Source organism: Callorhinchus milii, unplaced genomic scaffold, assembly GCF_018977255.1.
Source record: "Callorhinchus milii isolate IMCB2004 unplaced genomic scaffold, IMCB_Cmil_1.0 Scaffold9, whole genome shotgun sequence".
Taxonomy (NCBI): Eukaryota; Metazoa; Chordata; class Chondrichthyes; order Chimaeriformes; family Callorhinchidae; genus Callorhinchus; species Callorhinchus milii.
The window spans coordinates 2,612,815-2,638,338 of NW_024704750.1; the positions used below are offsets into that span (position 1 = coordinate 2,612,815).

The following is a 25,524-nucleotide window of genomic DNA, read 5'->3' on the forward strand; positions in this document are numbered from 1 at the left end:
AAAGTCCATATAAACCTCCAGTTACTAAACTAACAATCAAATAAATTAATGCATTTGTTTGAAGAATAAGTTTAAATTGTGTGGATGTGTGGTTAATTGGAGAGCAGCACACTTTTCCCAACTGCTTATTTTGAGATGATATACGAGCAACAATGAAGAAAACATTTACAGTATATTGTGTGAAGCGCTTTGAGATGTCTGGAAGACGTGACAAGCACTATATCAAATGCAAGGTTTATTAATATTATTGTTTGTTTTTACAGGCCAGCGAGCAAGATATTCTCAAATATGTTAATAAATGGGGAGAGCACCAGCTCATAAAACGTATGGCTGATCGAGGTGAGAATATTTTTATAAATGATAATCCAAATCATATTCTGGAAATATAAATTTTGGCTGAATAAAATGGAGGAATACGATTGCTGCAAGACATGCAATTATTATTCAAACGTTTATGCAAGTTTAAAAAGGACCATTTTTCTTTTAAACAGATCTTCAATGTACAATCATCTCACTTTCTCTTACCCACCCCTCTCTCCGCTCCAATCAGAGGATCTATCCTTATTTGCAGTAATGTCAATGTTTTGCAATCAGAATTTTATTCCAAATGGACATCTTTATGTGCTTGATTTATATATTTGTTTGCACAAATGCATCTATTGAATGCAAATTAAATATTTATAGCATTTACATTAGATAATTGTGGGTTAGTAATTTGAATTGGGTGCAAATTGAAGTTCTCTATCTATCAATTAACCCGGAATAACATGAAAATAAATGGCTCAGACTAAAACGATAATCTGAATTTAATCCAAAAAAATTCTAAAGGATTTACATTTGTTAATTTGTATCTGACCCAGATTTAAGCTGTTCTTTCCTCATTGAACCCCATGAGGCATGAAGGTCTAGAAAATAAAATGGCTCCTACTAATAAGATCATCTGGATTGAATCCAAATGGAAATAATTGTTCTACAGGATTTATGTTTGGCAATTGTGATCTTGTAAAGTGGTTCTGGCCCAGATTGGAGCTTTCTGTTCCTCACTGAACCCAGAAAATTCTGAAATTCTAGAAAATAAAATGATTCATGTAGTTTTAAATGACGTTTGGAAATTAATTCCACACTTATTAAGATTTTAGGGACAAAAAGCAGTTTTTTAGGGACACCAGCAGCTATTAAAAAACACTGGTATGCTCGCATGTGATATTCAAATTTATTTATAGCTCATATTGATACTTTAAGAGTACTTTGTTATACGATCATTCAGTAAGTAAAACACTTAATTTTTATTCAGAAGTGTATTCAAAATTAATGCATTAAAATGTGCAAAAATAATGGAACTTCTAGATTTTGCTGGTTTTGTCTCCTCCGGGTTGCAAAGCAATAAGATGTTGATGGAACGCTGCACTCAGTCATTTCAAAGATCCAGAACGAATGTGCATTTAAAAATTATATCAAATGCTTCCCGTTTTCACGGGAAGCCAACATACAGGCGTAGGAATGTAACAAATGCATTTCATTTCAGCAGTAAGTGCCTTCAGTAATTTCCCCTGAAACAATCTTGGGCTTTGTGTTGCACTGAAATTGCACTAACATTTTTGTTGCATTGGATTCTCTCAGCTGTTGCTGAATCAGAATTGATACAAGTTCTTTTGCTTAAATATTATTACTGATTAAAGTTTGTACTGCACTGAGCAGTAGACTATAAAAACCTACATTGAAACCTGATGCCTCAGCTCTTGCTGAATAAAGATGAACTGCTTCCCTGCTCTCTATACCTCATGCAGATATGACGGTTTCCCCAACTGAGATGTTCTGAAATTACAACAGGCATTTTTTCGAATTCCTCTGGCAAGGAAGATTGAGGTTTAGCCAAATTTAGCCTCACTAACTTGAACCATTTCTATTAGGCAGCATGGTTTAACTTCTGCAAAGTTGATTCCTGCTATTTGAAAAGCTTACATTTTCTGTTATTTTTCTCCAAGTCTGTGGGCTGAAATCACATACAATGAATATTACAGTAATGTAAAGGGTTGAAAGATTAATTCAACCAAGAAATGTGAATATGTGTCAACCAGGTGCAAATGCAGTTAGTCAAGCATCGCATTGATCAGAACATTTGAACATGACTTGGCTTTCAAAATAGAAGCCATTCTATGAATAATTGGCTTTTCCATAGCATTTGGAATAATATTATTTCATTTTGACAGTACTGACAAACAAGTTTTGGTATAAATAGAATCTGTATCTTACCTTGTGCCCCACGCAACTTAAAAACTTCTCCTTGTTTTCAAGAACCGAACCTGTTGAGTGGAACTGCCCACAGTGTAAATAAGCGAGGTGTGAAACGACGTGACCTTGACCTGGAAGAACTGAAAGAAACCCTGTCTCCTCTCCTGCCTCATGTTCGCATAGATCATATTCTGCCCACAAACAGCGAGGTTCTTAGTGATACTGTACGTTTAATGTTTCCTCCTTTTAAAGGGCAAATGTCAATGTCTGAATTCAAAGTATTTTCTATAAAATTTAAAAACCATAATGCATAATAATAATCCTTGTAATTGAAATGATTCCTGAGACAAGAAGATTCAAGATGTCTTTTAAGGCGTCTATTAATGCTTCTCTGTTAATGCTTCTCTGAGTATCTCACTTAAGTGGCCGTTTTGTGCGTTGGCAAGTTATACAAATGTCAGAGCTGGGGGGAAGGAGAGAAGAGGAGGAATACAGACAGTTCTGATCTTGCCTCACATGCACGCACAACTTTCAGCAAGGGTCTCTGGTTTGTAGTCTGTAGGGAAACCTGGCTGACCCCTTTGTAACTCAGGTGCTAAAGCCTATGTACTACTCACAATTCAAGTCCAGTGGTGTATCATTTACAGCTGCTCCAAGTGGGCAATAAAACTAACTAAAGCAGTGGATTTTTGTTTTTGCCTGAGTTTTCCTTTCCTTTAACGTTTTCTCTCCGAAAGAGAAGGAAAGGACTACAGATCAGATTACTGTATTGCTCTTGCTGTGCAGGTAGCCAATAAGAAAGAGCAACCTTTAAAACTCAATGAACTAATTTTTTAAAGGAATAAAATGTTCATGATGTGTAAAGACACAAAGGCATGCTGTTTTATAGCCTACTCTTTTCCTCCCCATTACTGCACACCAACCTAACAAAGCCAGACTCCCATGTTTGTCTTATTGGATTACCAATGGCCCCGATGTTACAGGAAGCAGGGAAGAGAAGTGGTTTAATTTAATACTATGTGAAAACACTCTTCTCTCATTGTGGAGTATAAATGGTTTTGGCAACTCCACATCATTGATGAGGGAAAACTGTTCATTTTAGGGAACGTGAGTGAGCTTGCAATATTCTACCCCATTGAGATTTAGTAAACTTGTATTGCATTTACAGTGTTCTTGTTAGAATAGGAAGAGGAATACAATTCCATATTTCAGTTTGAAAATACTATATTTCAACTTGTGTGCATTGATCCAATTTATGTAGTGAGAATGAGGATTATTGACCAATATTTTAACGTGCAGTTAACATCCACTTTTGTTGTGCAGATGAAGAGGGGCCTGATCAGCACACCACCATCTGATATGTTGCCTACTGCTGAGGGTGGGAAGTCTAATGCTTGGCTACATCAGAAAAATGCTGGGATATATGTCAAACCTCGCTTGTTTTCACCATATGTGGAAGAGGCAAAGGTATGTTTACAAAAGTATCATAAATCCTATATCTGACTACCATCACAGTTCCCTTGGTCTACCAGACTAGGAAAATGTGTCTGACATTTCAATAGATTATTGGTCAGAGTTTGGTGGAGTTTTTAGATACGATAGTGTTTGGATTGTTTTTTTTCCCCCTAAATATCATCAAATTGACATTGCCACTTGCTGTATCAGTAACTCTTGGAACACTTCATTCAAATCTTAGGTTTCAGTGGGCAGTGAATATACTTGGAACCAGATGCAACTTCAAGAAACTTTTAATGGATTTGTTCTAACATATCTGCTGTGTTCAAGGCTCACTGAAGCAATGCTTAACAAGGTTTTCGTTCAGTGGTTTCAGTAATAAGAGGCTGAGTAGTGGAGTGTTTTGAATGTGGGTCTTTGCCCATAATCCTGCAGAATCTGCTTGCAGTCTGTTAGAGCAATATGGGGAGAAGCATTGCCACAGGGAGGGCAGGATAAACAAGAGATGATGAGTACCTTAGCTTACTGGTGCCAAGTAATCAATTACTTGTTTCTACCCCCCACCCCCTCCAACCGCCCTCCATTGGATTGGTGTCTGATGAGGGCAGTCTCATAAGAGCATAAGAAATGCAAGGTGAAAAAAAAACAAGGTCCATCTAGTTTGTTTTCCACCTTCCTGGCGGTGGCATGCGCATATGTCCCGAACTACCTATGCACTATATCCCATAATGTTATTTCCTAAAAGAAAACTATCTAATCTATGTTTGAAAGAATCAATACTTCCAGCTTCAACTGTGTCCCTAGGGAGCCTGTTCCACAGGTTCACTATTCGCTCACTGAAATAGTGTCTGCATAGATTTATTCTGAATTTACCTACCCCCCTTCAATCGCAGGCTGTGTCCTCTGGTTCTACTATTCTGGACCATTCTCCATGAATGGTAAAATGTAAGAAAATAACTTTGGAAATATGCTTCATTCTTCAAACAAAAAAAGCTCACTCAACCTGTCAGCTGGAAGTAGGCTTAATATCGAACATTGAAAATGTTCAGGCATCTGTGCGTGGTTTTGAGGTGACCTCTGCATTTGTTTCCCAAGATACCTTTTATTTTGCTATTAGTGCTTCAATTCTCCTTTGTTTGATTTTATTATTGTATTTGAAGTATTTAGTTTACTTGTTTCTTGACTCCAGACTTTGATTTGCTTTCTGTACACAGACTGTTTTAGATGAGATGATGGTGGAACAGACTGATCTAGTGCGGCTACGCATGGTTCGCATGTCCAATGTACCTGATACCCTTTACATGGTCAACAATGCTGTACCTCAGTGTTGCCATTTAATGAGTCACCAGCACGTCAGCTCACTGTCCAGTCCTCCTTCCATCATTGCCAATGAAGTGCCTGGTAAGTTGTGTGTTTTGTGTGTTGTGGGGTTTAACTAAAATATTCGTGGCATTTCTTTTCATCTTTTTGAAGTATTGCAGTTGGTGTTTTTTTTTTTCTTTTCCCATTAATACCAGATGGCTCGGTGAAAGTCAATCCATTTAGCAGTTCGGTCGGTGAATCTCATATCCAGCATATTCTGAGTAATGTGCTCTTACACACCGACTAACAACTGCTAACTTTATACAAACTCCTTCCGCTTTGACTTTGAATAGATACTGTGTAACTGTATTAACAACTGAGCAACTCCTTGCAACGTGTAAGGACCCAAAATGACAGGTCTTCACATGGGGTTGAACATAATATTAAAACTACAAATATCCAGTCATGTCGGAATGCGGGTTTTCAGTATTTTGTCATTACCTTGACTTTGTTGGGGCGAAAGCGTATTTTATATTTTAAGCACGGTTTTCTTTCCGCTTTCTTTGTTCAGAATTATTAATGAATTTCACTCAAATATTGTTACTTTTCAGTCCCTTTGTTGGGAATGGTGAAAGAAATGATCAGACGGCTGCAAGAGCTTCGACACACAGATCAGGTGCAGCGAGCCTATGCACTGAATTGTGGAGAAGGAGCAACTGTCAGCTACGAAATTCAGATTCGTGTTTTGAGAGAATTCAATATCCCTGATACTGCTGTTGAACTGCTTCAGGTATTGGGAATATGATTGATTTCTTAGAGTCGAAGTGGAATATTTTATAGTGATTGCTCTTCCATCCTCGCGATCCAAGTTGACTTTTGAAGAGCGATATTATTACAGGTTGCTTTTTAAATTCTACAGATGTTTTCTGGAAACTAGGGATTAAATATGTTAAAGATCGGGCGTGTAAATTATTTCACTTCACTACTTCATATTTTGAGTGACATGCCATTTATGTAGTTTGTCGAGATTTGAGTGTTGCAATAAAAAAACTGCTTAATCAGGATACTGTATTTGCTTCATCTTGTTAATTATCTTCAGACTGTATATGCTATTGTTGAATTCCTGGTAAGAGAAAGGAACTGAAGTGTGTAGTGAAGCAAAGGAGCCTAAGCACATAGACAATGGATTATTTGGGTTGAATAGTCTGTGCCATGCTGTATCATTCTCTATTATGGAGATAACTTCACAGCAGGTTTGGAGTACTAATGTATTTTTTATTTGATCTCAACAGAATCCTCATAAATTCTTTCCCGATGAGCGATTTGGTGATGAGAGCCCGGTGCTGGTCACCCGTCAGTATGCTCGCTGCAGAATAAACAGTACACCAACCGGGGAATACAGCGATCTTGAGCCTTACGCAACTTTCCACCCACCTTTACCACCTCCGCCGCCACCTTACCATCCTGCAGCTGCACCGGCTCATGAGAGGCGTAAGGCAGAATGGAAGCAGAGGCTGCCTGGCCATCAGCCGTCCCGGTCCTATTCCTACCCTTGTCACCACTCCGCGCTGCATTCTGGGCTTGTCGCCAACCCCGTTTCTGTTGTGTACCCAGCTGGTGCCAAACCAATGCCTCCCGATTGCACTAACACGCTGGGGTGTGTCAGGATACCGGCTGAACAACTGACGGTAAGTTCCAATTTCCCCAACAGTTGTGTTCTCACTAAGGGAAACGTTAAAAAAAAAAGTCTTTTAATTTTTTTTAGCCTCCATACGTTTATAATGCCATCCATATGTTTTATACCCTTATGACCATTGGCAGGTTTGGGGAAATTGTTATCCCTCTAGGCCAGCGAACACCATGATTAAGGATTTATCCATCAATTAATAGTGATATTGCAAGAGTTAAGTTAAGCTTCACAAATGTTCGAAATGCTGTGGCTTTGTTAACATTTTTATTTTTAACATATTAACCCTACACTTTGCCGAAGTTTCTGCTAAATAACAGAGAAGTGAAATGTACTTTTTTTTGTCCCTTAACTGAACAACTGCAATATGTGGGTTTTAAAGAGGAGAGGAAAGTGAAGAAACGCTGCACTAAATTCATGCACACATTATTAGTCAAGGTTCCCCCGGTAGTGTACACACAGCTCCGAGAGAGTAGATGCAGTTAAATGGAGCAAAAGGTCATTTTGGTTAATTGAGTTACCTCCATTCAATAAACCATATTCATGTTCACTTTTCTTAGGACATAAAATAAATTGGGTAAACCATTTAGAGCTGAAATTTCACTCTTACTTGCTTAGGGTTTCAAGTGAGAACTCGGGATACAAGTAATTTAAATTATTCATCTGATTGGTTGCTTTCTGCAGGATGTTACCATGGTGCCAAGGAGAATGGGCACATAATAATATTAATAATAATACTTGCATTTGACATTGGTGTGTTAATGGACCACAATCTGTTTAGCTTTATCTTAATGTTTCAGAGATTGATATTTACTGTGGGTCGTTTTACAAACTTGTATTCTATTGCTTTTTTTCCATAGAACACAGAAAGTATGCTCAATGAGCTCATGCCAGATATTGCCATGGGCGTGTCATCCTTGAGTAATCTCTCACTCAAGGACAGGAGGCTTCCAGAACTGACTTTCAATGTTGAAGTGAACCAAGTGATTTCAGAACCTGCATCATCTGCCCAGCCTGCCCTGTATGTACATAATAGGCATGTGCATGGTGTGAGGAAAAAGCCCAGTATGGAGCTCAAAATGGATTCTCGAGAAGGCCTTCAGGAGTATCCGGATCTATATGACTTTTCTTCCAGTGCAGCTCACCGGCCATGCACTCCAGGGTCCAGTAGACACACTCCTTCTCCTTCACAAGGAACGTATTTGGGACCGGACCTGTACAGTCACAGTAGACCAGCAACAGGTGGTCTCAAAGTAGCATCTTTTTGCAGTGACATTTCCCCCAAAAAAACAGAGGAGCCCGTGAGGGACTACTTGCTGCCTCCTGAGGTTCATCAGCAAAGACCCAGTGACCCACCATACTTTGATTTCTTGGAGCACCCTCCACACAGGTTGGACTTGGCACTGTTACAAGAATCAAATGGAAGTTCACTACATAGAGGTAGGAGTGGAGCAGAAACAGACCTGACTTGTGGCCTGACAGCAAATCGAGCTCTGAGTGGAGCGTGCAACTCTGAGAGTCATGAGGCGATTTGTAGAAGATCGGATGAGAGCGGGATGCTTGAGCCCGGAGTCAGTGCGCAGTCCCAAAGGAACATTCAGAACGAGAGGGAAGATGCAATAAATCGAGAGAGGCGGTCGCCAAGCAGACTTGATCTGCCATACAAAAAATCTGCTCTTTAATGGCAACAGTATTTAATGTACCTTATTTTTTCACCAGATAACGCCATTATTAATATTTGCTTTCGTAAATGTTTTGTAAATAACCATTTCTACCAAAACTATTTCTAGATAGTTTTCTATGACTTTGTGATAACTCGGGAGAGCAGCTCTCACACCAGTATTGCCATTCTTTCTAGCATTTAAACAGTTTGCGAAATAATAAGTGTTTGCCATTTGAACCATTCGGAGCCTGATCTTTTACCTCCTTTTTACAGGTTTGTAGGATTTGGATTTGTTGTGTGCAGACTAAATTAACAAAGGCTCTGCAATGTCTTAATAGTGATCCATTCTGTACTTTTGAGAAATCCTCTTGCTAATATCTGACAGCATTTTTGAGTATTTTTAAAATGTTAAAAAGGTCAGAGAGTATTCTCTTAGCATTGGGATTCTTTATAAAGGGACAATTTTCTACTGGCCAACTGCTTGTATTCAGAAAGAGCAGATCCTAATGAATCTGAAACAGTCATCTTAATCTTAGGACAATCAGATTGCTGTGACAATCGGTTTATAGGATTAATAATCTCAATATATGGGGAGAAGCTGAGTTCCAAAGGCCAGAATACTGGCAGCAAGAGTGAGTCGCTACCGTTCCATCTGAAGTTGCTGTGTAACTAACACCCATTGTTAATCACCGATCTATAGTAGAATAACTAAAACTGTTTGGCCTTTTTCCTAATGTCATTTGGTCAGTTGGCTGCTTCTCAGATTCTGGTTGGCTGGCAAATACCCGAGTGATTACTGTACAACTGGGAAAGCTGGAATATTATTGGTTTGATTAAATTCTATTTACATTCCTACATTAGTAGGGTTTGCATATTGCACATTTTCAGACTTGTGGTCTCGTTACAACTAACTAGGCCTGATGAGAACTTCAGGCTTAGTCTCCAGAAGTTGGTCAGTTCCAATATTACTTTCACTCTTAACTGTTCTGTAGTCTGTAAAATGGGGTTGAAGCTGTTACATGAACCCTCAAGGCAGGGTAAACCTATATAGATATATATATATATATTTTAGCTGATGCATGTCATTGCAGCTCTATTTACCTGGTATGCAGCTTCAAGATTGCGTACAGAAATGTTCANTTTTTGAGCTTATAGCTGTTGATTATTTAGCATATTAGTAACCAAGTATTGATTTGTAATTTTACAGTAGATGCTTTAAACTTTCTTTCAGATCCACAGCTGTAGCAGTGGAGTTGTGCACAGCTTTGTTTCCTTCTTCATTTACCTTACTGTTTAAATGGCATTTATGTGACAGATTTTGCACAAGTGTACACAATTAGAATTAAAACAGGAGAGATAGGACAGCACAAAGTATTTGAGTGCAGAATCTAATGCCACAGGAAGCTGAGGGTAATTGATTTGTCAGCCAGTGTTGCTATGCAATCTTATGAGCTGTTTAAAACTTACTACAGCAAGTTTAAAATCTTTTGAGTTAGGATTCATGGAGCATTACACATACAGCATTGGCTAAGTATACTAAAATTAAAGTGGAAAACTTAAATTCTGGAATGTCTTGTATCACCATGCAGTCAGTAATGTTGTTTGTGCTTCAGGTACATTGCTTCCAGGTATTAGATCATTTAAAACGAGTCTTGCTGCGACTCCCTAGTTTCAGAATGATGGAAATCATGGAGAAAAACGGTTTACTGGCTTCCCTTACCAAGGTGTGGCTTCTAATTATGGCACTAAATATTATCAGACTTTTGATTTTTTTTTACATTTTTAAAAAAAGGCTACAGCGCACAGCTTTCATTTGAAAATTCCAGAGATGTTCATGCCTGCACAGTTACACAGAATTAACCCTCAAATCTCGGTTAGCCCAGGATAACACTTTGTATGAATCTTTTTGTCCCAATCTGCAGCAGAGCATCTGGAGCTGCCTGACGGGTTGGTATGTGTAACTTTTTCCCCAGTTTGCATGCTCTTTAAAACCACAGCTGCTTGTTACAAATTAACTTTGAATGTTGAATATTTTTATATAAATATTGGAAAATCTGGTTGCATAAAGTTGAATTTGTCTGGTAGCAAAACCTTTTTAAATGTGCATCTGTTTCTTTCAATGGTTTGCTTTGGATTTTTACGATCTCTGCTATCTCAACCTGTTACTGGGATGAAGTAAAGTGCCTTCAATAGTAAAGGCTCATGTCTCAGTAATTTTGGATCAAATGTCCTATGCAAGTGATTTCTACAGCCTGCATAAACATCTTTGTAGATTCTACTATGCTTCAATGTACATAGTTTTTAAAGAGATGGACTGTATTTTTATTTTAGCATCTAAATGGAAATCTGAAGTTGTGATTGCTCAGTAAAGAATCTCCCTCTTGAGTACTATGGCAGTTGTACAGAATCTTTGTTATCTATTTTTCTACTGTTTCTGGGAAGAAGCATGTAACAAACCAAACTGGCAGAGTTGGTATTTCAAATAAATGGCCTATAGAAAATGCATGTCTTGTTCTTACATTTCCAGTTTTTCCTTCCCAAATATCTGGTGAAAGGATTAACACTGCAAATCGGGAACCTTGGTATTTTCTCTACAGACTCAAACTCAGATACCAAAGTAACCAAACATTTTATTGGTAGTTACATCAGTCAATGATCCCACAAGTGAACATTATTCTTGCTAATAGAGCAAATTCAAGCTGGCTTCTGACATAAGCATTTGTGCTAGACCTGCCTGCTAGCTTTAAGATTTGAATTGAAGCTGCATTAAAAATGACTTAACAAAAGGGTTTGCAGCCATCATAGCAAAGTCACCAGATAATACTGTGGTTTAAAAGGTCATATGCCACAGCATTTTTTCCTAGTAAACTAGCACAGTATGTTAAACCAAAATGCAGAGAGAAACAATCAGTTAAAGGCTATTTCTATTTTATGGTGTAAACCAGTCCATGACTGAATATCCAGCCACTTTCAAGTGAAGTCTTTATCCACAACAAAAGGGGTATCATTCAGGACATTACTAGAAACTACTTTGACTAGCTAATCTAGTTGAGCAGTAATTACTAAAGCATAGTAAATAAGATTCAGCTTGTTCAGTAATAAATTCAGCAATTGCCACAATGCATATTGGTTGACAAAAGGATGAAACTAAGATTGATTTTGTTTCTTTCCCCTTAATCAAAATCCTGAAGGTACCAATTTATGTTGATTATTCCACTTATGCCCTCGAGTACTACACCTTTAAGTGGGAGCCCAATCTGTACAACACTTTCTGTAAGGTAAATAATCAATTTATCTGGGGATTTGTTGGCCAGGATACTGGGAGAAAAGTTTTAAACTTCCACCTCAACAGTGGCTTTTAACAATGCAACATTAATAATAACCCTCGCATTTGATATAGCGCTTTTCACGGTCTTCTCGACGTCTCAAAGCGCTTCACAGAATAGACTGTAAAGTGAATGGATTGTATATTTGTGAACATTTTCTTCAGTCCCCACCCCACACGCAGCACTGGAGTGTCAGCCTTGCGACTGAGCAACAATACCACCGTGTTGCATGCTTTTAAAGGGCAAACCCCACATGTACAAATATTGAAGTGCAAAGATTAACCAGCTGATGCCTCGTTACTGGGAGAACTTTTTTTTAAACTGAATTATTTTCATAACTGCTACCTTTACAGATGAACAGGAAAGAGAAACACTTTTTAAAAAAAAATCAACAGTCCCATATGTTGCAGATTATTCTATATGAATTTAGTTCAAAAGCACCTGCTAATGTGCATACATGGTACAAGTTACTCATTTCTAGTACAGTTAGTTCACTCTGCCAGATACCTTACTTTTTGTTTTTAAAAATCAGCATATTTACTGGTTATTCTCTGCCTCCTACACCTTTGCCAAAATTTCAAACGATCCTTCCTCGACTGGAGATAATGGGAGGCCGTACACTTAACAGAACTGAACATGAAATCGTAAGAGGGAAAATTAAAGCACTTGGAACAACGACTTATTTTCTAAAAGCGCCTTTGTGACTGACTGAACCGTCCACTGTTTCACATCTGCACATCTTGATTGAGCACTATATTCTCCAATTTAACTGCAAAAGTACTGCATTCCATCCACTCTCCGCCGCTTCTTTGACTGAAGTTCTTCAAAGAATCGTTGGATATCTTGACTTGTCACCACCTGTTGGGATATATGGGAGAAACATTGCTTTAACAATTCAGCAACGTCTCTAATGCAAATGAATCATTCAAATTCTCACACTGACCAGCAAGGGTTGGTTCCGGTGGCAACGCATTCAGTTACAAGAAATCACAAAGCAGGAATCCGAAAAGGCGATTTACACCAGTTAACCGGTCCTTTGTACAGGACACATTCCCACTACACATCCATACTGCTGCTGTGGCTTTCCTGTCACTTTAGGTCCATTTGAAAGTTACATTGCTAGGATCTGGCTCCATTATGCAAACTATGCTCACAATCTCTGGAGCTGCCCCATATACAAGTTGCTGCCTGGCTCTTGGATGTTCTCCTTGATCCAATGATCATACGGGCTGTACAACTGTATACTTTCATTCTGCAGGCAGTGATCAGTTTGCAAATCCATACTTCTTGAACTACACTCCCTTGAGCTTCTTTGAAGCCATCGCAGATGAGGAATGCATAATTCACTTCATACTGGGAATCTGTGATCTCTCTCGCAGGCAAATTTCAGGTTGGACCTGACCTTTAATTACCAGTATAAACTGGGTATTATACAGAACTCTGCAACACAAAGCAACCATTGTTTCTCTAATCCTGTTGATACACGTTCTGTCACATTCAATTTCCCCTTTATTCCAGGAGGACTACACAGAGGTTGGAGTGTACAGTTCAGTGGGGTTCGCACAGCCGAGCTCATTCCAGATTTGGTATAAACAGGGTGCTAAGTAACAGTGGTGGCTCGGTGGAAATGATTGCAACAGAGTGCAAGGGGTATTCAAACTATTCTTCACATTATGAACAAGAACAGCATTCATCGGGATGCAAATGGATGGTGAAGTATTTGGCCTAGCTCAGCGGCACCGAGTCAGAGCTGGTACCACAACCCCCTGGATTTCTTTGCAAGCAGGAATGGGTCACAACTCGTACCGCATACAGAAATGAGAGTTCTAGTGTGATGGGCAGGGAGTGCGAGTCTCACCAATATACAGGTACATCTGGGGTAGCTTCACTGACTGAACAATGATTGCCCTTTGTATCTGAAGATGTGAATTTGTTTATGGTGTAGATGCTGCTGCCCGCACAGCAACTATACTCAGATCACAAGCATTGTAACCTGGTGTCGAGGGATATCCGAGACCAGACCACTTGCCAGCTGCACCAGTTAGAAACTATATCCCCCCCCCCCGAAAGCGATCCACCAATTGACTTAACAACTGGTTCCTACTTACTGCTGGGAAAACAGAGGTATTGGAGTAAGGAACTTGCCTAAGGTTTCACCCCACCTAGGAATCGAACCCGGATCCACTCACTTGCAAGGCAAATGCACTAACCACTATGCTACATCACTGATTAAATATCAATGCAACAATTTGCATGTCGTGGCTATCTTTTGCTCCAGGAAGAATTGAAGAGATCTCCCACTTCCTCTGTCTCATCTCAAAACACCCAAGTGCAAACTGCAGGACTTAATCTGCTTGATTTTAACCATGGAATTCCTGCAGCATTCCAAGGGGCCTCGTCTCAACTCGGTGTGTGGATCTCAAGTCTCTTACCTCTCCTTCATCCGCAAACCTCTTGAGATAATCCTTCAGTTCAGTTTCTAAATAATTGTATTCTGGAGGTTAAAGGAAAGACAGTTATCACAGGGTACCAGGATCTGTTTGGAAGTTAACAGTATTGCTGTGCACAATGACAAACTGAATTTACTGCCAGTTGACCAAAGTGATTTGGCATCTTACCGAGGTAAATGCTGCAAACCTACAACTCTCAATGCACTTTTCAACGTTTGAACTTTGCATCAACTACCATGTTGGCTTTTTGCATTGAATATTACAGGATCATTCTTAATGGGTAAGTGGGTGGTTAGAGAAAGTTACTTTTTTAAAACCCCTCTTAACTTGTGAAATAATCGACTACCCAGAAGGGGGCAATAGAAATTTCAGACAAACCAGTGAAAACAGGTCTACTCGTGGTATAGAAACACTTGTTTAATCTGCCTTAGACTTAAATGTTGCATCCCAGATCCTGAAATGGTAATGGGTCCTGAAAATCCATCCACGTGCCTAACTGCCAGTACAAAAGGTCAGTTTACAAGAGTTAGGAGACGTCATTCTGCCGGCCCCAAAATTGCTTTAAGCCCGGAAAGCGATCCGCCAATCGACTAACAACCGGGTTCCTACATACTGCTGGGTAAACAGAGGCGTGTGGAGTAAGGAACTTGCCCAACATTTCACCCCACCTGGGTCCTCTCGCTTGCGATGTGAGCGAACTAACCACTATGCTACAGGATTCATTACTTGACTAAATATCAATACAATAACTTCCATAAGGTGGCTCTTTTGCTGGGCAATTCTTCAATACAATTGATCAGGGGAGGCTTTGTCGTTTGACAAAATTAACTCAGAATGAGCTATCCCTTCCTAACACAATCTCTCAATGCAGGGCTTATGAGAGTTCCAAGTCATCCCATAATTAAATCACAATAAATAGTATAAACAATCCAACTCCACAAAAGGCACGTTACCATAAATGAGCTCCACTTGCTGGATTCTGTTCATGTTGCTCAGAGCCGTCATCAGAGGATCACGCCGCTCTCCGTCAGTCTCCTCGGCTGTTTTGCCTTTATTCTCGTAGGCTAAAACAGTATCGGATTCATCCAGCAGAAAGGAGACTTGCAGCTCTTTGTACAAGGTCTGGAAAAAAAGAAGAAACGACAATTCTTGGCGGTGAACGCAGGCGCGGAAACGGTCAGTGTTGGAAGCACAACCAGATCAACACTGTACGAGTTTACAATAGACTAAACTATTCTACCATTCCAATTCACTGACTGAGAAAACCACATCCTCTCTCTCTCCATTTCCCTTCTTCCCCAACAGCCCACCCCCCGCCAAAGAAAATCAGTGAATGTAAACAGAACGGGAGGAAATAAGATGAAAAGACCAAACTTTCTTTTTAAAAATGAAATGCCCCCAATAATAATAGCTATGATCTCCCCAGTAAGATGGGTTATTCAAGTTATCTTAAAAAAAAAGTTAGAAACTTAGTTTGGTTACTTGTTCTGAGCAATAACTCGCACTTATGTGTCCCCTTTCTTGAAGGATATTGTCTCAAAACCCTGAAGCGATAAGGAGAGCCAACTCCCATCAAGTTAAATCACTAAATTAAAAGAAATAGGACAAAGCAAACAAACAAAGTCCAATCAAAACAAGCATTATGAAGAGAGCAGCGCAAATGCCAAGTCACCATACCGTGCAAGGCTGGCAGGTACAGAGCTTGTTGCGCCAGTTGTGTGGCCAGTAGATGGCACAATCTCTCTGGAGAAATTCTTTCTTTTTCAACTGTTGTAGACTGCACTTGGCATTGGCCGCACTCGGTTCCTTCTTCACACTGCAGCTCGCCTCGTCGCCATTCGCTGCCTGGAAAGAGCAGAAGAATAAAAAACCCTTAAGCGATCTCCACTGCTTTCATCCCTCCCAAACAGCTAATACCAGCAAAGCCGTGCGCTCTGTGCGCCCCTCCCAGCTATGTGGAGTGAATGCACAGCTCCTCCTGCCTCTCATTGCGCTGACCGCAGACTGTTCAATAGTGATAGTGAAACCCAGTTGTAACTTAAGTTATAAACTTCATTATAACCCAGGTACGGCCACGCAAGGTCAGTGTGGGCTCTGATGTTTATCTGCCAGAAAAATGTGAGCCAGCTTTCTTCACACACGCTGGTAGCGCTGAGCAGTAATAGCACCCCATGTTAGTGTCCGTTACAAGTTTCCTGATTCTCTCCCCCCAACTACCATGTTATGATGGTCTCTACTGTAGCACAGTTCAGAGTTCCACAAACCTGCACCTAAGAGTATGTGCAGAATTCCACCATCAGTTCTAATGTTAGCAGGTCAGCAATTATGTTAGACGTAATTCACTCTATTTCTGGTGAATGACCTAGTTAGTGTAAAATTATAACTAGTTAACCTATATAACTTCAATTTGAAAAAAAGAAAGGTTAAAAGGCAACCAGGTTTTCCACTAACCCGGGACTAATTCGGGGGTCAGGTTTGAGACGTCTCGAAGATGTGATAAGGTGCTGTATCAAATGCAAGGATTATTATTATACCATGGCTCTGATCACACTGCACCAGTAAGTATGTTAAAAAAATCAAATATTTACGGACACATTTCCAAGACATTACATGAAGCCAAATGGCGATGTCAGCTCACATCTGGAGCTGGCGCTGAGAGGATTTGGGAGTGAGGATTATTGGACGAAACAGAATTAAAATCGCTTGTAAGCTTCCTTGCTCTAATCCCAGCATGTATTAAACAGCAGTTGGGAGTGCAGATTGGTTTGGGTGCAGTCTTTATTCTACAGTAGATGCCATTATGTCATACTCTTATCCAATGACCCAGCCAAGCCATGGAGCAATGTGCACACACAAGCCAGACAATCAAATCAGATTCATGGGTCTACCCTGTGATTTAGAAGCACAAGATTCCTAGTTTAGAGCAAAGGCTTGAACTGTGCCACCAACTATCAATGATTACAGAGAGGAACATCCCACAAGATTGTAAAGTACGGCAAATTCTTAACTCACTGCGCCATATTAAACAATACAGGAGTCCACTCAAGTGGAGAGTTTTCACTACAGTGAAACACAAGTTCACCTCAGGCTTGTTCTCCGCTTTGCAGCTTGTGGATGGTTCACTGGGTTTATTGTCCATCTCTTCACACTTCACAGCACAATCCAGCACTTTCTGGTTGCAGGAATCTCCATTTTCCTGGACCACACTCCCGTCAGCAATGCCGTCTTCTGGTTTGGTCAATGAACTGGAGTCCTCGGGATCCTCTGCTTTGTTCACTGAAGAAGGACACAGAAAGGTAATAATCCTTGCATTTGATATAGCGCCTTATCACATCTTCAAAACGTCTCAAAGCGCTTCACAAAATATACTGTAAAGTGAACTGACTGTATTTGTGGACGAAATGCAGCAGCCAATTGCGCACAGCAACGTCCCACAAACAGCTGTGGATTGAGTAAGCAAATTATATTTATTTTGAAGGAATTGTTACCTCCAGAAAAGTGATCCGCCAATCGACTAACAACCAGGTTCCTATTTACTGCTACGTAAACAGAGGCGTGTGGAGTAAGGCAACATTTCGCCCTGCCGGAAATCGAACCCAGGTCCTCTCGCTTGTGAGGCGAGTGATCTCACCACTAAGCTACAGGTACTTGAAGAACGAGGTTTCACACAAAGCTGGTTACTTTCCACTATTCCCCAGTCAGCACAAAGAGAAATAAATCTGTGGACATCTCTATAGATTGGCAGTGTTGACCCTTGACTGAACCAGCTCCCTGGAAGGAACTTTCCTGCCCCTGACCGGCTTGAAGGTAAAACAAGACAGATACAGAACAATGTCAGTTACCAAGCTGCACAGTGGAAGATTTGGGAGTTAAACGAAAATACTTTTTTACTTTTAATGCATTTGACATCTCCAAAAATTTCTCGGAAAAGGAATTCACTTCCCTAACTGTGGGGGTAAGGCACTCACTGTTTTGTATTCAATAAAAAGCGTCAGTGAATCCCAGGTCAGACAGCTGCAGACTAAACATTTTCAAAAAAAAATAAAAAAAATTGAAAAGCTGACAAACCAATCTTTAGAGGATTACTATCTCCGATGTAATATTTGTTAAGATATGTACAGTAGGAGCTTGGCTGCAGATCACTAAACCCGATACAGCAAAACTTAAAGGTCACCCTTTAAGCCATTAATAATGATTGCTGCTCCAAATCGGAACGATCAAAACGCTTCCTTTGGTTGAAAACCAGGCACAGTGCGTTTTTTCTCTGATTTGCTTTCGGCCCAACAATCAAGTGATAGACACAGCTTTCTGCCCCCCCACCCACCCAAATATGCTAGCCCGCAGAGGAAATTCCAGATCTCAGCTGGCTGGAAGCTTCTACACATGGGTAATGACAGCCCAGCTAATGCATGGTTAGAAAGCAGAAATGCTAGCTTAGCAAGAGAACCAGTCTAAACTCGTGCTGATCGACTGAAAGATTAAAGCACCAATAAAATACTGTAGTAAAAGGACTTTGGTCCACAAGGGATTAAAAATTAATCTGCTAAAGAAAGACAATTTAGCAGTCAGTCAATCTGGAGCAAAACAGCACTCTCACATGCAGCGTCTATATAGGTGGCAGATGTACCTCAGTCATACAGTTCTCTGCATTGGTGCATTGAAGTCACCAGTGCAGTTTGTGGAGGGGAGGGAGTCATTCACTGGACACTGCTCTTGACCTGACTGTTTTTTCCCCCCTCCCTACCTCAGGAGGTGTTGAAGACAATTGTCTCAGCCCAACTCTTGCCCCATTTGAGCTCCACTAATTCAGCAGAAGCCAAGGACCGAGTGAATCAATGCTGGGACCTTCCAAAGCTATTGATAGCAGCTTGATCAAGAGAGCCATCAGATGAGCTGATCCACCTACTGAACACTGTGAAGTGTCTACTCAATACTGGTGATAGCCATGTTTCCAACTAGCAGCAAAGAGTTTGGAAGACAACGTACATGTTGCTATTCTCCTCTTTAAAATGCAACAAAGAGCTAGTTGGGTCTTAGGGAGGAACCCAAACCCATCGGTAATTTTTAGTGGTTCATTCAGGTGCCCACAAGGGGTGTTAAGGGGTGTAGTTCACAGCGGCTTCAGAATACTCCTCAAGTTCTGAGCAAACAGCACATCATGATCCATCCCTGAACCAGGACGCTTCATACCTGCTAATTGCGATGCATATGCCCAGAGAAAGGAGCATCTATTCATACAGTTCTGACAGATCATTTCCTGATATTCAATGTTCTCTGGTAGATCAACGCCAAGATGCTGCAAATAAAAAAAGGCAACTGTATTAGGCAACCCTAGATGATTGATGGAGGTTGACAGCGATCATCGCAGCTGCTATTTATTCAAATAATTAATAATAATCCTTGCATTTCATACAGCGCCTTATCGTGTCTTCGAGACATCTCAAAAGATGCTTGTGAAAACATACCGTAGCCCAAGTCAGCACCTTCAGGAAAGGACGAAGGAAGAGAAAGAAACAAAAGAAAAAAGTAGGTGACCTAGCTGATGGATAGCAGACACGGCCTCAATGGGCTGAATGGCCTCTTTAGGTGCTGAAAACTGTCCTATCATTGCCTTACCCTTCCATGGAACCAATCTTCACACCCAACACACTGAATCATCTCATCGGGGATCTGAAGAAAAACACAGGCTTTGTGAGGCGTCAGCCCTTGTGTTACAGCAACAAACTTGGTATTCAACAGAGGCGTTCCTAAGATAAAACTTGTGAAGAGCTCACCTCATCCTCAGGGTCCGGATAAGGTCTCTTGCATATACAGTACAACCCGAAGAAGTTGTCGTTGTATTTATTGTCTGGATTGCTTTTTTCTTTTTCCTGTTGTGTTGTGTGTGTAAAAATAATTAAGAACCACTTTACACAAAGCTTAGATTCTCAAATTCAAAGTCTATTCCACAACCGACTGTAAACGACTCAATTGAAAGGTTACTCCCCCAGGCAAAACATTGTGAGAACTTACAGGGAAGAACTTGCATTGCAGATCACTAAACTTGCTGTTCCCACAGTCACAACGAAAGTTCCTGTTAAGATAAATGATTAATCTGTTAAACATTACAGTCGACATTCTATGATCCGTTTCCAAATGGAAATATTCACATTTCCAACTGTAGTTCTGATAATGAGTATTTCACTAGAACGCAAAAAAAGGGCAGCTTGAAGCTTCAGTTAGAATCCAGAAGATAGATTTAGTTTAGTTTTATTCTCTTTCAGACGCTGCTCAATCTGTTGTGCAGCTCTGGCACTCGTTTTTTTTATTTCAGAATTCTAACATTAGCTGTCTTATCTTCACTTGATCAGTTCACTTAATCTTGATATCAAACCACAATTTGCTAATGATTGAGCTCATGCAAAATTCAACTAATTCCTGATTTAATAAATATTCATTCCTTTACTGGTGAAAAATTCAAGACAACAAGAGAGGAGCAAAAAAATGGTCAGGTAAGTGCATGTATATAGACAGGATGAAGCTCAGCTATGATATTCCGAATGGCCTGCTGGAAAACACTGCTTGGATTTATGTATAACAAACATAAATATGGGCAAGCGACAACTATGGAGCCTTGGCTCAGAATGAAGTCGCAGTTTCAGGAAAGGAGGAGAAAGGTAATTTGATTACCCTTTGTCAGGAAAACAACCTTTACAAAGTTCCCATTGGTTACTGGTACAGATTTCATCTTAAGAGCTCAGCTCCCAGTTCTGCCGGTTAACGGAGACCAACAACCGTACCTTTTGGTATACAACTCGAACAGTTCGTGGCCTTCGTGACACTTGTAGCTGCAAGCTAAACAGATGCCAGCAGGCTGTCCTCCCTTTGGTGTGCAGGTATTACACGCGTACAACGCTTGTCTCTTCACGTAGCCCTGGAGGAAGAAGGCGGCAGTCAGAAGGGAAGCAATTACAAAATACCATTACTTGCACTTATAAATAAAGATACAACATTCTTTCAGTGACAATCAAAGGAAATTCACAAGAGGCTGACGTTGAGAGGGCTTGAAAATAGACACTACTTTTTTTTTACCCCAGAGCATATCTGGTCATCTTGGCAGACGTATTTATATTGTCTGTGCATAACACCGTACAAGTTACAAGATCTAAAAATACATTTTGAATTTTGTTTCAGTTGCCAACTTCCTGCTCCTCTCTGGGAGGTGTGGACTCTTCCTGGGGTAAAGTTACAATAAATATAATAACCCTTGCATTTGATATAGCGCCTTATCACATCTTCGGGACGTCTCAAAGCACTTCACAGAATATACCGTAAAGTGAATTGACTGTATATTTTTTGGGCGAAACAGACAACAGCTGCCCTCCAGTGGTAACTTGGCAAAGTGGCCATACTTCATATGTGATGCTATCACCGGGTCAATAGTATGTGGAGGGCATCACAGACATGTCCAGGTCGGAGTAAGGAACCTCTAGGAAGGAGTGACCAGGTAGAGCAGCGGTGGTCAACCTGCGGCCTGCATGCCAGAAGTGGCCCGTGGAGCGGTCAAGAAGTAGCTCCCCGCGAACATTTGCACGTGTCTAGGGTAAGTCTGCGTTCAATCGCTAAGTACGTTTGTTTTCATGGTCGAACATTTCTTCATTTCTGGCGTAAGTCCAGAAAATTGGATTGGATTTGATTGTATTGGTTCTACTGAGGCAGGAGCAGTGAGTGACAGGTGGGAGCGCTGGGTCAGAGCAGTGACCAGGTGAGAGCAGGGTTTGGTGGTGGGCTCTATGGGAGCAACGAATGACTAGGTCAGGAATAGTGACCAACCACTCTGTGAGAGCAGATCCTCACTCACGCAGCCAAAGCGCCACGTGACAACCGTGTAGCCGTGCTGACGTCACGGGGGTGTATCCACGCACCAGACAGGAACGTCACGCCCAATGTAACGGGATTGGGAGGCTTCACACCCCCAATGTAGCTCAATCCGGTGGGTTCACGCTGTGCTCATGACAGCCGCGGGCCAATGGGAAGCGCCTGACGCACAAATGGCGCCAGTCAGATGAGCTCATTCACCCCAGGCTCACCCTCACCCCCCAATACTGTCCCTTACACTCACAATACCCCCCCATACTGTCCCTTACACTCACAATACACCCCCTCACCCCCAAATCTGTCCCTTACACTTACAATAACCCTCACCCCACACCCCCAATACTGTCCCTTCCACTCACAATAACCCCCCTCACCCCCCAATACTGTCCCTTCCACTCACAATAACCCCCCTCACCCCCCAATACTGTTCTCACACCCACATAAATACCCATATAAATATATAATCATTATTATATAGATACGCTTATACACACACATAGTATATCTATAACATATGTTTTCCTGCTGTCATTGAGTTGTTTTTTTTTCACATTTTTGGGGGTTGAGTCAAATATATAAAATTAAAGATATATTTAACTTGTTTTAAGTGACAAAAGTGGGTGGAGCCTCTTCCCTCTCTCAAAGCAACCTCTACTGAAGCAATCCTCTTCGACCACACTCACGGCCACCTCCCCCCCGGCTCTTCACTACTGTTAAGCGCTCATGTGAAGCTATCCTGCGTGATGGCGCTATATAGTGCATGTTGTACTGCTTCCCCAAAACAGCCATCGCGCCTCTCACACACACAGACATAGAGCCAGGCAGACACACATAGACAGACAGACACAGAGATGGGCAGACAGACATAAGGACAGACAGACATAGGGACAGACAGACACAGGGACCTACACAGAGACGGACAGACACACAGACACAGAGCCGGGAGACACACATAGACAGACAGATACAGAGACGGACAGGCATAGAGATGGTCAGACAGACATAGGGACAGACAGACAGAGAGACGGGCAGACATAGAGATGGTCGGACAGACAGACACAGGGACCTACACAGAGACGGACAGACACACAGGGTCAGACAGACAGACACGGGGACAGACAGACAGACACAGGGACAGACAGACAGACACAGGGACAGACAGACAGACAGACACAGGGACAGACAGACACAGGGACAGACAGACACAGGGACAGACAGACACAGGGTCAGACAGACAGACACAGGGACAGACAGACACAGGGACAGACAGACACAGGGACAGACAGACACAGGGACAGACAGACACAGGGTCAGACAGACAGACACAGGGACAGACAGACAGACACAGGGACAGACAGACACAGGGACAGACAGACAGACACAGGGACAGACAGACACAGGGTCAGACAGACAGACACAGGGACAGACAGACACAGGGACAGACAGACACAGGGTCAGACAGACAGACACAGAGACAGACAGACACAGGGACAGACAGACACAGGGTCAGACAGACAGACACAGGGACAGACCGACAGAGGGACAGACAGACAGACACAGGGACAGACAGACACAGGGACAGACAGACAGAGGGACAGACAGACAGTCACAGGGACAGACAGACACAGGGACAGACAGACACAGGGACAGACAGACACAGGGACAGACAGACACAGGGACTGACAGACACAGGGACAGACAGACACAGAGACAGACACAGGGACAGAGAGACAGACACAGACACAGGGACAGACAGACACAGGGACAGACAGACAGACAGACTCTCTGACCTCGGAATAGGAGCATTTGTCGGAGTCGCTGCCGCCCAACACGGCACTCGCCTCGTTCTCCAACTCCTGATTCTGCTCCAGAACCTCTGCCAACGACACGATGGGATCCTCGTCCTCCAGCGGCCGCTTAGCGGTGCCCTCACTGCCCGCCATCCCTCAGCCTCACTCACTCACTCACTCACACTCCGGCAGGAAACGGCCTTCTGGGCGATTTAAAACGCACACAAATAAAAAAAAGTCCCTCCTCTTCCTCTTCCTCCCCGACCCCGACTATTATTATTATTATTGTTTAAAGTCTATGGCGCGAAAAGTAAAGGGAAGCGAGAGAGGGAATGAGACAGTGAGAGAGGGAATGAGACAGTGAGAGAGGGAATGAGACAGTGAGAGAGGGAATGAGACAGTGAGAGAGGGAATGAGACAGTGAGAGAGGGAATGAGACAGTGAGAGAGGGAATGAGACAGTGAGAGAGGGAATGAGACAGTGAGAGAGGGAATGAGACACAGAGAGAGGGAATGAGACAGTGAGAGAGGGAATGAGACACAGAGAGAGGGAATGAGACACAGAGAGAGACAGAGAGAGGGAATGAGACAGTGAGAGAGGGAATGAGACAGTGAGAGAGGGAATGAGACACAGAGAGAGGGAATGAGACAGGAGAGAGGGAATGAGACAGTGAGAGAGGGAATGAGACACAGTGAGAGAGGGAATGAGACACAGAGAGAGAGAATGAGACAGAGAGAGAGGGAATGAGACAGTGAGAGAGGGAATGAGACAGTGAGAGAGGGAATGAGACACAGTGAGAGAGGGAATGAGACACAGAGAGAGGGAATGAGACAGTGAGAGAGGGAATGAGACACAGTGAGAGAGGGAATGAGACAGTGAGAGAGGGAATGAGACAGTGAGAGAGGGAATGAGACAGTGAGAGAGGGAATGAGACAGTGAGAGAGGGAATGAGACAGTGAGAGAGGGAATGAGACAGTGAGAGAGGGAATGAGACAGTGAGAGAGGGAATGAGACAGTGAGAGAGGGAATGAGACAGTGAGAGAGGGAATGAGACAGTGAGAGAGGGAATGAGACAGTGAGAGAGGGAATGAGACAGAGAGAGAGGGAATGAGACAGAGAGAGAGTGAATGAGACAGAGAGAGAGGGAATGAGACAGAGAGAGAGAGAGAATGAGACAGAGAGAGAGAGGAATGAGACAGAGAGTGAGAGAGGGAATGAGACAGTGAGAGAGGGAATGAGACAGTGAGAGAGGGAATGAGACAGAGAGAGAGAGAATGAGACAGAGAGAGAGGGAATGAGACAGTGAGAGAGGGAATGAGACAGAGAGAGAGAGAATGAGACAGAGAGAGAGGGAATGAGACAGAGAGAGAGAGAGAATGAGACAGAGAGTGAGAGAGGGAATGAGACACAGAGAGAGAGAGAATGAGACAGAGAGAGAGGGAATGAGACACAGAGAGAGAGGGAATGAGACACAGAGAGAGAGAGAATGAGACAGAGAGAGAGAGAGGGAATGAGACACAGAGAGAGGGAATGAGACAGAGAGTGAGAGAGAGAATGAGACAGAGAGAGGGAATGAGACACAGAGAGAGGGGTCAGCGGTCGGTCGGTCGGTCGGTCACTCACTGCTGTCTGGACCGCGGGTGTAATGGTCGCTGCGCCTCTCTCCCGCCCTTTCCCGCTCTGGCCCTGTGGCCCCGCCTCCTCCCCGGGGTCAGAGTGCGGAGGTCACCGCCGCCATCATGGCTGAGTGCGAGGTGAGCGG

The 25,524-nt window shown here is 42.1% G+C and overlaps 2 protein-coding genes across 4 annotated transcripts in view; one reads left to right on the forward strand and one right to left on the reverse strand.

The window, feature by feature from the left end:
- Positions 1-10,840, forward strand: part of btbd7 (BTB (POZ) domain containing 7) — a 28,225-nt gene extending 17,385 nt beyond the window's left edge. The window contains exons 5-11 of the mRNA XM_042337860.1: positions 264-339; positions 2,296-2,456; positions 3,556-3,699; positions 4,902-5,088; positions 5,601-5,779; positions 6,282-6,677; positions 7,537-10,840. Of these exons, the coding sequence (XP_042193794.1) occupies positions 264-339; positions 2,296-2,456; positions 3,556-3,699; positions 4,902-5,088; positions 5,601-5,779; positions 6,282-6,677; positions 7,537-8,358 (1,965 nt within the window). The 3' untranslated portion in view covers positions 8,359-10,840. The remainder of the gene's footprint in view (positions 1-263; positions 340-2,295; positions 2,457-3,555; positions 3,700-4,901; positions 5,089-5,600; positions 5,780-6,281; positions 6,678-7,536) is intronic.
- Positions 10,841-10,951: 111 nt separating this feature from the next.
- Positions 10,952-25,469, reverse strand: LOC103185401 (ubiquitin protein ligase E3 component n-recognin 7). 3 transcript variants are annotated; one of them, XM_007903861.2, is made up of 12 exons: positions 25,386-25,469; positions 23,763-23,965; positions 20,895-21,028; positions 20,128-20,188; positions 19,890-19,985; positions 19,732-19,785; positions 19,306-19,411; positions 17,198-17,391; positions 15,793-15,960; positions 15,069-15,237; positions 14,098-14,159; positions 10,952-12,523 (listed from the first exon to the last, which is right to left on the reverse strand). In XM_007903861.2, the coding sequence occupies exons 2-12, from the start codon at positions 23,913-23,915 to the stop codon at positions 12,431-12,433; spliced, it is 1,290 nt and encodes a 429-aa protein (XP_007902052.2). In that variant the 5' UTR covers positions 23,916-23,965; positions 25,386-25,469; the 3' UTR covers positions 10,952-12,430. The 3 variants fall into 3 exon arrangements, with proteins under 3 accessions (XP_007902052.2, XP_007902053.2, XP_042193795.1); XM_007903862.2 differs by having other exon boundaries at positions 23,763-23,962; positions 25,386-25,459; XM_042337861.1 differs by lacking the exon at positions 25,386-25,469 and having other exon boundaries at positions 23,763-24,133.
- Positions 25,470-25,524: the final 55 nt, after the last annotated feature.

What these genes read in the sequence shown, in the direction of transcription:
- LOC103185401 (XM_007903861.2), bottom strand. Translation starts at nt 23,915, where the DNA reads ATGGCGGGCAGTGAGGGCACCGCTAAGCGGCCGCTGGAGGACGAGGAT. An exon ending in TTCGAGTTGTATACCAAAAG is followed by an intron (nt 20,189 to 20,894) that starts GTACGGTTGTTG and finishes TTATCTTAACAG; the next exon opens with GAACTTTCGTTGTGACTGTG. An exon ending in GGTTTGCGGATGAAGGAGAG is followed by an intron (nt 12,524 to 14,097) that starts GTAAGAGACTTG and finishes ATATCCCAACAG; the next exon opens with GTGGTGACAAGTCAAGATAT.